This window comes from Coregonus clupeaformis, chromosome 17, assembly GCF_020615455.1.
Source record: "Coregonus clupeaformis isolate EN_2021a chromosome 17, ASM2061545v1, whole genome shotgun sequence".
NCBI lineage: Eukaryota > Metazoa > Chordata > Actinopteri > Salmoniformes > Salmonidae > Coregonus > Coregonus clupeaformis.
In genome coordinates, this window is record NC_059208.1 from 56,808,112 (window position 1) to 56,821,896 (window position 13,785).

Sequence of the window (13,785 nt, forward strand, 5' to 3'; positions counted from 1 at the left end):
TAACATGGTACTGTTAGACTGACAACAACACTCACTATCCCCCTGACTGTAACATGGTACTGTTCCACTGATAACAACACTCACTATCCCCCTGACTGTAACATGGTACTGTTACACTGATAACAACACTCACTATCCCCCTGACTGTAACATGGTACTGTTACACTGATAACAACACTCACTATCCCCCTGACTGTAACATGGTACTGTTCCACTGATAACAACACTCACTATCCCCCTGACTGTAACATGGTACTGTTAGACTGACAACAACACTCAATATCCCCCTGACTGTAACATGGTACTGTTACACTGATAACAACACTCACTATCCCCCTGACTGTAACATGGTACTGTTACACTGAGTAACAACACTCACTATCCCCCTGACTGTAACATGGTACTGTTACACTGATAACAACACTCACTATCCCCCTGACTGTAACATGGTACTGTTACACTGATAACAACACTCACTATCCCCCTGACTGTAACATGGTACTGTTCCACTGATAACAACACTCACTATCCCCCTGACTGTAACATGGTACTGTTAGACTGACAACAACACTCATTATCCCCCTGACTGTAACATGGTACTGTTAGACTGATAACAACACTCACTATCCCCCTGACTGTAACATGGTACTGTTCCACTGATAACAACACTCACTATCCCCCTGACTGTAACATGGTACTGTTCCACTGATAACAACACTCACTATCCCCCTGACTGTAACATGGTACTGTTCCACTGATAACAACACTCACTATCCCCCTGACTGTAACATGGTACTGTTCCACTGATAACAACACTCACTATACCCCTGACTGTAACATGGTACTGTTAGACTGACAACAACACTCACTATCCCCCTGACTGTAACATGGTACTGTTCCACTGATAACAACACTCACTATCCCCCTGACTGTAACATGGTACTGTTAGACTGATAACAACACTCACTATCCCCCTGACTGTAACATGGTACTGTTACACTGATAACAACACTCACTATCCCCCTGACTGTAACATGGTACTGTTCCACTGATAACAACACTCACTATCCCCCCTGACTGTAACATGGTACTGTTAGACTGATAACAACACTCACTATCCCCTGACTGTAACATGGTACTGTTCCACTGATAACAACACTCACTATCCCCCCTGACTGTAACATGGTACTGTTAGACTGATAACAACACTCACTATCCCCCTGACTGTAACATGGTACTGTTAGACTGATAACAACACTCACTATCCCCTGACTGTAACATGGTACTGTTCCACTGATAACAACACTCACTATCCCCCTGACTGTAACATGGTACTGTTCCACTGATAACAACACTCACTATCCCCCTGACTGTAACATGGTACTGTTCCACTGATAACAACACTCACTATCCCCCTGACTGTAACATGGTACTGTTAGACTGACAACAACACTCACTATCCCCCTGACTGTAACATGGTACTGTTAGACTGATAACAACACTCACTATCCCCCTGACTGTAACATGGTACTGTTAGACTGATAACAACACTCACTATCCCCCTGACTGTAACATGGTACTGTTACACTGATAACAACACTCACTATCCCCCCTGACTGTAACATGGTACTCGTCACTGATAACAACACTCACTATCCCCCTGACTGTAACATGGTACTGTTCCACTGATAACAACACTCACTATCCCCCCTGACTGTAACATGGTACTGTTAGACTGATAACAACACTCACTATCCCCCTGACTGTAACATGGTACTGTTCCACTGATAACAACACTCACTATCCCCCTGACTGTAACATGGTACTGTTACACTGATAACAACACTCACTATCCCCCCTGACTGTAACATGGTACTGTTACACTGATAACAACACTCACTATCCCCCTGACTGTAACATGGTACTGTTCGACTGATAACAACACTCACTATCCCCCTGACTGTAACATGGTACTGTTCCACTGATAACAACACTCACTATCCCCCTGACTGTAACATGGTACTGTTCCACTGATAACAACACTCACTATCCCCCTGACTGTAACATGGTACTGTTAGACTGATAACAACACTCACTATCCCCCTGACTGTAACATGGTACTGTTAGACTGATAACAACACTCACTATCCCCCTGACTGTAACATGGTACTGTTAGACTGATAACAACACTCACTATCCCCCTGACTGTAACATGGTACTGTTCCACTGATAACAACACTCACCACATTAATGTTAACATGTACCCCACCACATTAATGTTAACATCTACACCACCACAGTCGCTCATATACTGTACAGTGCAGGGAACACAGTACATCCAAAAATAGTATAGTCTACGTTACGGATGTAGAATCACAAAGACCATCTCCACCTGTGTGTTTGTTTGTATGATGATCCTAGTCCATAAAGTAGTTAACTGACTTTACAGTCAAACTAATTTGCATGCGGAATACACAAACCCCTCCCACACAGTAATACATACTGAACAAAAATATAAACACAACATGTAACGTGTTGGTCCCATGTTTCATTAGCTGAAATAAAAAATCCCAGAAAATTTCCATAAGTACAAAAAGCTTATTTCTCTCAAAATCGGTGCACAAATTTCTTTACATCCCTGTTAGTGAGCATTTCTCCTTTGCCAATATAATCCATACACCTGACAGTTGTGGCATATCAAGAAGCTGATTAAACAGCATGATCATTGCACAGGAGTATTTCTCTCTGTAATAAATCCCTTTTGTGGGGAAGAACTCATTCTGATTGGCTGGGCCTGGCTCCCCATTGGGTGGGCCTGGCTGCCAAGTGGGTGGGCCTATGCCCTCCCAGTCCCACCTGTGGCTACACCCCTGCCCAGTCATGTGAAATCCATAAATTAGGGCCTCATTTATTTATTTTCAATTGACTGATTTCCTTATATGAACTATAACTCAGTAAAACCTTTGAAATTGTTGCATGATGCATTTATATTTTTGTTCTGTGTAGATCCAGTAAAATGCTAATCCACTCACACTTGTAGTATCGTGTTGGGGTCACCCACTTCCCCTCCGTCACCGATGGTTAGCGTGTCGTAGGCGATCTCCAGGTCAAACTCCTCAAAGTTAATCTGTATGACCTGTCGGTGGGAGGAAGAAATTAGACATAATGGTTAGCCATGTGTCAAATGGCCTGAATTAACGTTTATGGCTATCTCATAATTTAATTCCACTGGAACGGCTACAGTGATACAGGAAAGCAGGCTGGAAGGGACATCAATGTTTCAGAGGAATTTGGCATCACAAAAGAAAGACTGTTGGCATGTGTTTTGAGGATTTATTCAAATACAGTGGTAATAGTAAAATAGTCCCTGTGATTGCAGAACAACTAGGGTAAATATACCTTTGATGGTAGGCCCAATACTTTATTAAAGGGATAGTTCACTTGAAAACATATTTGTGTATTTTGTTCATTAGTCCATGATGTAAAATGCATCATCATCATCATCATCATCATCATCATCACAGTTTCCTTTAAAACTTGAACGCTGACATGCACACATTATTTGGACTAATTAACAAAATGGCCCAATCTAGTTTTTAAGTAAACTATCACTTTAAAACTTCCCCTGAGAGTGCAGTAAAAGATGACAGCCATTGTTGTTGACAGACCACCTCAGATGAGGTTATACATTAGAATGTTGGTTCATTCCATGGCCCATTACTCTTTTGTCTAGTTATCAAAATCATGACACTAATCTGAGATGAAAAGATGGAAACGGAACATCCTGTTAACTAAATTAACTACATTTAGAACATAATTAGGGTTGCAGCCGAAAAGACAGCTGACAGCCATCCTAGCACCATACTCTCTCTCTCTCTCTCTCTCTCTCTCTCTCTCTCTCTCTCTCTCTCTCTCTCTCTCTCTCTCTCTCTCTCTCTCTCTCTCTCTCTCTCTCTCTCTCTCTCTCTCTCTCTCTCTCTCTCTCTCTCTCTCTCTCTCTCTCTCTCTCTCTCTCTCTCTCTCTCTCTCTCTCTCTCTCTCTCTCTCTCTCTCTCTCTCTCTCTCTCTCTCTCCCGTTCCCACAGGACTAAGACAGGCTCCCATCATCTGTTTTTCTCTGAGGGTATGGCTCCATATGGTGAAGCAGAAGAAGAGAAATAACTTCACATTCGCTAATTACACTAATTAGACTGTGAACAATCCACACATTAATACAAATCTAGTTGTTTTTTTAGAAAAACACTTTTTTCCCAATGGTGAACAGTCTTATGGAGAGTCCCAAGTCACAACACATGCAGGGCATGCAAATGACATGTGTATGTACATTAACAAGTAGATCAGGAAATATAAAATAAATATGAATCAAATGCGACTTATACGAAATAAACCAATACCATCAGGAAACCGTGAATAAATACCACAAGCTTAAAACCATCCCTAACCCAACACACAATTAATAACATATCATACAAAAGGGCTACATTAATACAATGATAGCCTTGTGACCCTTCTGTGTGTGTCTTGCATCATCTAGTGGATAGCTTCTGTCCTGACGAATGATTATTAACCCATTAAGGTTCAGATGGAGACAGCTAGGTCTGGTTGGTATGGCTTGTTGTTGCAGTGTCACACAGGTTTTTTTTTTTAGCAGATGTTCTCTTGTCTGGATGGAGAGTCCCTTCAAATGGTTGATGGATGCTCAGAGAGTTTCACCATTCCAGCATGGAGTAATAACGTTGTGTTTTCAAATGCCGATTACAAAGCACTCAATACCTACCGCCATCACAAAGGTAATCATGGTGGTGCCAGTGTCAACAATCATGTAGTGTGTTTCTGTGTGTGTGTGTGTGTGTGTGTGTGTGTGAGTGTGTGTTGATGTGTGTGTGTGTGGGTCTGTGTGTGAGAGTGTGTTGATGTGTGTGTGTGTGGGTGTGTGTGTCTGTGTGTGTATGTGTGAGTATGAGTGTGTGTTGATGTGTGTGTGTGTCTGTGTGTCTGTGTGTGAGAGTGTGAGTGTGTGTTGATGTGAGTGTGAGTGTGTGTTGATGTGTGTGTCTGTCTGTGTGTGTGTGTGTGTGTGTTGATGTGTGTGTGTCTGTGTGTATGTGTGTGTGCGTGCAGTTGTACCAGTGTCTCTGTTGTATTACAAACAAGGTGGATGGGACCACACTAGTACATATTGAACAGCAAAGCAATGATCCCAATAAACCCACATTCCAGTCTTATGACTTGACAAGGAACACTTAGAGTCCCAGTGAGGAGAAGGGGGTGTTCACTCATCCCCAGAGAGACAGATCTGCCTCCAATGTGTCAACTATAGAGGTTGAAATAGGCCTTTATGTAAAAACCCAGTTTTTTTTTACAGCCTTACAAGCCTCTGAGGGGCCTTTCAAACGCGCTAGTACGCTCAGCGCTCCTCTCATCAGGAAGGATTCGATGCTAATGTCCTCTCTCAACTAAGACCAAGCCCATATGGGGGATTGGAAGTGATGCAGACAATTACATTGATGGAAGTTACAATCTATCTGCAATATTAAAGCTGATATACCTCCTAATTGTTTTTTAAATAAAAAAAATAACAAAGACTAAGCCCTCCTAGCAAACATCCTGTTAGGTTTTGATGTTGTTCAGTCCGCTCCCCAAGTTTGTACACAAATTGCTGTTTTTCTATGTCAGTGTTGCTAAGAAACTGTTACCATTGACTCATAGCCATTGTCTTCACTGCTTATGCTGAGGTTTTATAAATATGTTCCTACTGTTATGTCATCAACAGGATGAATGAGCATATTGTTCGTCATGCAGACTTGCTAATCCCCACTGCCTGATGTGCAGCATACAAACACTATAAGAGAGATGAGACCCCTCCTAGCACCATACACCTAGCTGATAGACCTGAAAGAGAGATGAGACCCCTCCTAGCAACATACACTTGGCTGATAGACCTGAAAGAGAGATGAGACCCCTCCTAGCAACATACACTTGGATGATAGACCTGAAAGAGAGATGAGACCCCTCCTAGCAACATACACTTGGATGATAGACCTGAAAGAGAGATGAGACCCCTCCTAGCAACATACACTTGGCTGATAGACCTGAAAGAGGAAGCATGTGAGCAGCATGTGTGGGGGGGGGGGGGGGCTTAATCAGAGTGCTTCATACACACACAGAGGCACACAAACGCACACACACACACAAACGCACACACACACACACGCACACATAGATAAACACACATATGTACCAGAGCCAGGGCCACCGCCACACACGTGGGTCCAATCAGACTCTCATCCATCCCCTGTGACAAGGAAACCCAGGCATACCCTTGATTAGCCCTCCACTCTGTCAGATTCCCTCTGCCTCTCCATCTCCCCTAGTAGAGATTGCCTGTTGTTCTCACGTTAGAAAGATCCAGCAGGCAGGCAGGAAAATAAGTGTGTGTGTGTGTGTGTGTGTGCGTGTGTGCGTGTGTGTGCGTTGTGTGTTTTGTATCAGCAGCACCATTCTCAGCATTCGCTAGTGTAGAGTTTGCTTTGTGGTTGTGGGCCATCTGTTGTGCACTATCTATAGAAGTCTATGAAATGGACAAATCCAAACACTCTTTTGTTGGTAATAATGTCCAGATTGATGAAGATCATACATAAAAAGTAGTATTTTGAAGTTTTGTGGATCCTATTGAAGCTGATGGAAACCCCCGAAAACACTACAACCGCATGTGCGGAGAACGCCTGTGCATGGGCAATTATAGTGGGATTCAAGTATGGAAATTATTGAATGATTCCTCTCGTTTCATGTCAATCACCACAGAGTCTGTTTTATTAAAGGACTAAAGCAGACTTTGATCAGAGGAAGTGATCAGAATATTTACATGATCTGCCTTGCCTTGGGGAGGCCTCTGCTGCTTGTGCATCTCAAGATTCAATATTCAATTTCAACTTCAAAAACATCAAAATGTGTCAGCGTGTGTTTTCAACTCCTGGGGATGTCATCAAATAAGACTGTAATGTAGGAGATATTTTATTTATATATTATTATTTTTTACTTCCCACAAGCCACCAGCATGTCAGAACTCTGATCTGCCAATCACAAGCCAGTGATGAGAATGAGAGTTAAGCATCATCTTACCCTTGTGGAGATGTAACAGGATTGGATTGTGGAGGCTAGATAACACACCTCTCTTACTGATAAACATCTGCACATTCTACGCTACTATGGCGGGTTAATAGCTCCTCTGATGCAGGGAAGAAGCAGGATCAGTAAGTCTGTGGCTGTGTCACAATTATCTCTCCTTCCTCCTAAAGTGTGCACTTGTTGGATTTTAAAGGCAATGACTGGTAATATGGAAACTTCCTTTAGCCCATACCTAGACCAAACCAATGGTTTTAAGTTTGTGGAGAGTAGTGGACAAGTGAACACTTCAGGAGAAAGGAGAGAGAATAGAATTTGGGACGCAACCTATGAGTACTCTGACCCTTGTCCTTCAAGCATTACACAGTATTACACAGTATTACACAGTATTACACAGTATTACACAGTATTACACAGTAATACACATTGACTAGTAACTGAATGTGATAGCTACAATAGGATGTGATAACTTCTAGTGTAGTGATTGCGGCAATTTGACTGTTTGAACACACCTAACAGGCAATAAGATGAACACTGTATCACACACCTAACAGGCAATAAGATGAACATTGTATCATGGTATGTTCTGCATTGTAGACAATAAAATGAACATTCTATTCACCTGTACAGCGTCTCTGTATAACGCCTCCCATAGTGCAACGCAGTGTTTACGTTATGATGTAAAAGTTATATAGGACCATTGAGATCAGGCTGGTTTTTATTTTCCCCAGCCAAGTTCTTGCAGCAGCAATGACGTTGTATGCGGCTCTAAACTGGCAGACCCAGGGCGGCCGTTTAAAACATCACAAGAGTGCCGCAGCAGAGAGAGAGAGAGAGGTAGGTGGACTAATGTCTCCAAATTGAATTAAGGCACGACACCCTGCGATTCTCTCCCACCAAGGTTAAAACAGGGAACGCAATATAAATACATTGGTGCTCTAAAATTGTGTCTGCCAAAAATAAATGAAGCAATAATGTTCCGTGCTGTAAGCAGCCATTACCCATTTCTCACCTCAAGGAAGAGGGCATTGTGATCTAGCCACTGAGACGCTGCGACGTATCAAAAAGAAATCATTCCACTTTTACATAAAGTTGTTTTCAGAGAAGTGATTTACATTTTAGCAGACACTCCTATCCAGAGCAATTAGGGTTAAGTGCCTTGCTCACGGGCACATCAACAGATTTTTCACCTTGTCGGCTCGGGGATTAGAACCAGCAACCTTGCGGTTACTGGCACAACGCTCTTAACCACTAACCTACCTGCCGCCCCCGATTTGAAGGTCATTACACATTTTGGGGAAATAATTTATATAATTAAGAATAGTACATGGTTTTCGCAGAAATTCACTCTAAAATATACAATACTGAGTTGCTCATTTTAAGGAGCAATAAGACCACAAGGTTTGTATAAAACACTGCACTGTATTGGTTAACTTCTATTACCAAGTATTTGAGATAGAATTAGGTTTCCTGTACCCAGAGTGAGCCTAATCATGGACTAAAAAGCAGGTTCAATGGAGAATTTCCTTGGAAGTGCATTTTAGTCCAGGGATAGGCTTATTCTTGGTCCAGGAATCCACCCTTAGAGTTTTAAGAGATTGTAGTGGTTGTGTGATGTGTTTTAATGTTGTCAGAACTAGTTTCTAAAGATCCTCTACGAGATCTACGAGGCAAATTGAAAGAAAAAGGTATCTAGAAGCAAAGCTACAACTTCAAAGAGTTGTATATCTACTGTCTCCTTTTCAGTCAGATCAACTTCATGGGGTTTCTGATGCTAAAACAGACTTGGTAGATGAAGCATCACGTGTTACTAATTATTAATATATACACTACCAGTCAAAAGTTTTAGAACACCTACTCATTCAAGGGTTTTTCTTTATTTTTTACTATTTTCTACATTGTAGAATAATAGTGAAGACATCAAAACTACGAAATAACACATGGAATCATGTAGTAACCAAAAAAGTGTTAAACAAATCAAAACAATTTTATATTTGAGCTTCTTCAAATAGTCACCCTTTGCCTTGATGACAGCTTTGCACACGCTTGGCATTCTCTCAACCAGCTTCATGAGTTAGTCACCTGGAATGCATTTCAATTAACAGGTGTGCCTTCTTAAAAGTTAATTTGTGGAATTTATTTCCTTCTTAATGCGTTTGAGCCAATCAGGTGTGTTTTGATAAGGTATGGGGGGTATACAGAAGATAGCCCTATTTGGTAAAACACCAAGTCCATATTATGGCAAGAACAGCTCAAATAAGCAAAGAGAAACGACAGTCCATCATTACTTTAAGACATGAAGGTCAGTCAATACGAAACATTTCAAGAACTTTAAAAGTTTCTTCAAGTGCAGTCGGAAAAACCGGCAAGTTCTATGATGAAATTGACTCTCATGAGGACCGCTACAGGAATGGAAGACCCAGAGTTACCTCTGCTGCAGAGGATAAGTTCATTAGATTTACCAGCCTCAGAAATTGCAGCCCAAATAAATTATTCACAGAGTTCTAGTCACAGACACATCTCAACATCAAATGTTCAGAGGAGAATGTGAATTTGGCCTTCATGGTCGAATTGCTGCAAAAAAGAAACCACTACTAAAGGACACCAATAAGGAGAAGATACTTGCTTGGGCCAAGAAACACGAGCAATGGACATTAGACCGGTGGAACTTTGTCCTTTGGTCTGGAGTCCAAATTTGAGATTTTTGGTTCCATCCGCTGTGTCTTTGTGGGACGCAGTGTGGGTGAACGGATGATCTCCGCATGTGTATTTCCCACCGTAAAGCATGGAGGAGGAGGTGTTATGGTGTGGGGGTGCTTTGCTGGTGACACTGTCTGTGATTTATTTAGAATTCAAGGCACACTTAACCAGCATGGCTACTACAGCATTCTGCAGCGATACGCCATCCCATCTGGTTTGGGCTTGGTGGGACTATCATTTGTTTTTCAACAGGACAATGACCCAACACACCTCCAGGCTGTGTAAGGGCTATTTTACCAAGAAGGAGAGTGATGGAATACTGCATCAAATGACCTGATATCCACAATCCCCCGACACAACCCAATTGAGATGGTTTGGGATGAGTTGGACCGCAGAGTGAAGAAAAATCAGCCAACATGTGCTCAGCATATGTGGGAACTCCTTCAAGACTGTTGGAAAAGCGTTCCAGATGAAGCTGGTTGAGAGAATGCTAAGAGTGTGCAAAGCTGTCATCAAGGCAAAGGGTGGCATTTGAAGAATCTCAAATATAAAATATATTTAGATTTGTTCAACATTATTTTGGTTTCTACACCATTCCATATGTGTTATTTCATAGTTTTGATGTCTTCACTATTATTCTACAACATATAAAATAGTAAATATAAAGAATAGCCTTAAATGAGTAGGTGTTCTAAAAATTTTGACCGGAAATGTATATATGAATAATTACTAACATGTGATGCTTCATCTACCAAGTCTGTTTTAGATCTGACTGAAAAGAAGACAGCAGATATACAACTCTTTCAAGTTGTAGCTTTGACAAAACGGATGGCACTGTGATAGACTACATCCAATTTGCTGAGTAGAGTGTTGGAGGCTATTTTGTAAATGACATCGCCAAAGTCAAGGATCGGTAGCATAGTCAGTTTTACGAGGGCATGTTTGACAGCATGAGTGAAGGAGGCTTTGTTGCAAAATAGGAAGCCGATTCTAGATTTAACTTTGGATTAGAGATGCTTGATGTGAGTCTGGAAGGAGAGTTTACGGTCTAACCAGACACCTAGGTATTTGTAGTTGTCAGACCCGCCGAGAGTTGTGATTCTAGTCAGGCGGGCGGGTGCAAGCAGCGTTCGATTGAAGAGCATGCATTTAGTTTTACTAGCGTTTAAGAGCAGTTGGAGGCTACGGAAGGAGCGTTGTATGGCATTGAAGCTCGTTTGGAGGTTTGTTAACACAGTGTCAAATGAAGGGCCAGATGTATACAAAATGGTGTCGTCTGCGTAGAGGTGGATCTGAGAGTCACCAGCAGCAAGAGCGACATCATTGATATACACAGAGAATAGAGTCGGCCCGAGAATTGAACCATGTGGCACCCCCATAGAGACTGCCAGAGGTCCAGACAACAGGCCCTCCGATTTAACACATTGAACTCTATCTGAGAAGAAGTTGGTGAACCAGGCGAGGCAGTCATTTGAGAAACCAAAGCTATTTAGTCTGCCAATAAGAATGTGGTGATTGACAGAGTCGAAAGCCTTGGCCAGGTCGATGAAGACGGCTGCACAGTACTGTCTTTTATCGATCACGGTTATAATATCGTTTAGGACCTTGAGCGTGGCTGAGGTGCACCCATAACCAGCTCGGAAACCAGATTGCATAGCGGAGAAGGTACGGTGGGATTCGAAATGGTCAGTGATCTGTTTGTTAACTTGGCTTTCAAATACTTTTGAAAGGCAGGGCAGGATGGATATAGGTCTGTAACAGTTTGGATCTAGAGTGTCACCCCCTTTGAAGAGGGGGATGACCGCGGCAGCTTTCCAATCTCTGGGGATCTCAGATGATACGAAAGAGAGGTTGAACAGGCTAGTAATAGTGGTTGCTACAATTTTGGCGGCTAATTTTAGAAAGAAAGGGTCCAGATTGTCTAGCCCAGCTGATTTGCAGGGGTCCAGATTTTTCAGCTCTTTCAGAACATCAGCTATCTGAATTTGGGTGAAGGAGAAGCGGGGGGGCTTGGGCAAGTTGCAGCGGAGGGTGCAGAGCTGGTGGCTGGGGTAGGGGTAGCCAGGTGGAAAGCATGGCCAGCCGTAGCAAAATCCTTATTGAAATATTCGATTATCGTAGATGTATCAGTGGTGACAGTGTTTCCTAGCCTCAGTGCAGTGGCCAGCTGGGAGGAGGTGCTCTTATTCTCCATGGACTTTACAGTGTCCCAAATTTTTTTGGAGTTAGTGCTACAGGATGCAAATTTCTTTTTGAAAAAGCTAGCCTTTGCTTTCCTAACTGATTGTGTATATTGGTTCCTGACTTCCCTGAAAAGTTGCATATCGCGGGGGCTGTTCGATGCTAATGCAGTACGCCACAGGATGTTTTTGTGCTGGTCAAGGGCAGTCAAGTCTGGGGTGAACCAGGGGCTATATCTGTTCTTAGTTCTGAATTTTTTGAATGGGGCATGCTTATTTAAGATGGAGAGGAAAGCACTTTTAAAGAACAACCAGGCATCCTCTACTGACGGAATGAGTTTAATATCCATCCAGGATACCAGGTCAATTAGAAAGGCCTGCTCGCTGAAGTGTTTTAGGGAGCATTTGACAGTGATGAGGGGTGGTCGTTTGACCGATGACCCATTACGGACGCAGGCAATGAGGCAGTGATCGCTGAGATCCTGGTTGAAGACAGCAGAGGTGTATTTAGAGGGTAAATTAGTCAGGATGATATCTATGAGGGTGCCCATGTTTACAGATTTAGGGTTGTACCTGGTAGGTTCCTTGATAATTTGTGTGAGATTGAGGGCATCTAGTTTAGATTGTAGGACGGCCGGGGTGTTAAGCACATCCCAGTTTAGGTCACCAAGCAGTACGAACTCTGAGGATAGATGGGGGGCAATCAATTCACATATTGTGTCCAGTGCACAGCTGGGGGCTGAGGGGGGTCTGTAGCAAGCGGCAACAGTGATAGACTTATTTCTGGAAAGTTGGATTTTTAGAAGTAGAAGTTCAAACTGTTTGGGCACAGTCCTGGATATTAAGATAGAGCTCTGCAGGCTCTACAGTATCTATCTCTACAGTAGATTACAACTCCGCCCCCTTTGGCAGTTCTATCTAGACAGAACATTTTGTAGTTGGGGATGGAAATTTCAGAGTTTTTGGTGGCCTTCCTAAGCCAGGATTCAGACACTGCTAGAACATCAGGGTTGGCAGAGTGTGCTAACGCAGTGAATAACTCAAACTTAGGGAGGAGGCTTCTGATGTTAACATGCAAGAAACCAAGGCTTTTACCGTTACAGTAGTCAACAAATGATAGCACCTGGGGAGTAGGAGTGATACTGGGGGCTACAGGGCCTGGGTTAACCTCTACATCACCAGAGGAACAGAGGAAGAGAAGAATAAGGATACGGCTAAAGGCTTTAAGAACTGGTCTTCTAGTGCGTTGGGTACAGAAAATAAAAGGGGCAGATTTCCGGGCGTTGTAGAATAGATTCAGGGCATTATGTACAGACAAGGATATGGAAGGATATGAGTACAGTGGAGGTAAACCTAAGCATTGGGTAACGATGAAAGAGATAGCATCACTGGAGGCACCGATTGAGCCGGTCTCCGTGTGAATGGAGGGTTGGACAAAGGTACTATCTGAGGCAGGTTGAGCGGGACTGGGGGGAACTACATTGAAATTGTATAATAAGAACTAACCAAAATAGCATTAGGCAAGGCATATTGATATGGGAGAGAGGCATAAAGCAATCACAGGTGTTAATCGAGAGAGCTAAGACAACAACTGGTAATGGCGACGAAAGTTTGGGCTGAGGCTAAACAGATAAACAGGACAGATAAACAGAATGGGGTACCGTGTAAAGGAACGGTCCAGCAGGCATCAGCTGTGTACCTGAGTGATCATAAGGTCCAGTGAACAGCAATAGGTGAGTCCGGGAGCAGTTCGATGGCTGCTAAGGCACCACGGGGGGCC

The 13,785-nt window shown here is 42.8% G+C and overlaps 1 protein-coding gene across 1 annotated transcript in view; it reads right to left on the reverse strand.

Moving 5' to 3' along the window:
• LOC121586782 (CUB and sushi domain-containing protein 3) overlaps nt 1-13,785 on the reverse strand; it is a 759,103-nt gene that overhangs the window by 327,242 nt on the left and 418,076 nt on the right. The window contains exon 11 of the mRNA XM_041903753.2: nt 3,033-3,136. Within this exon, the coding sequence (XP_041759687.2) occupies nt 3,033-3,136 (104 nt within the window). The remainder of the gene's footprint in view (nt 1-3,032; nt 3,137-13,785) is intronic.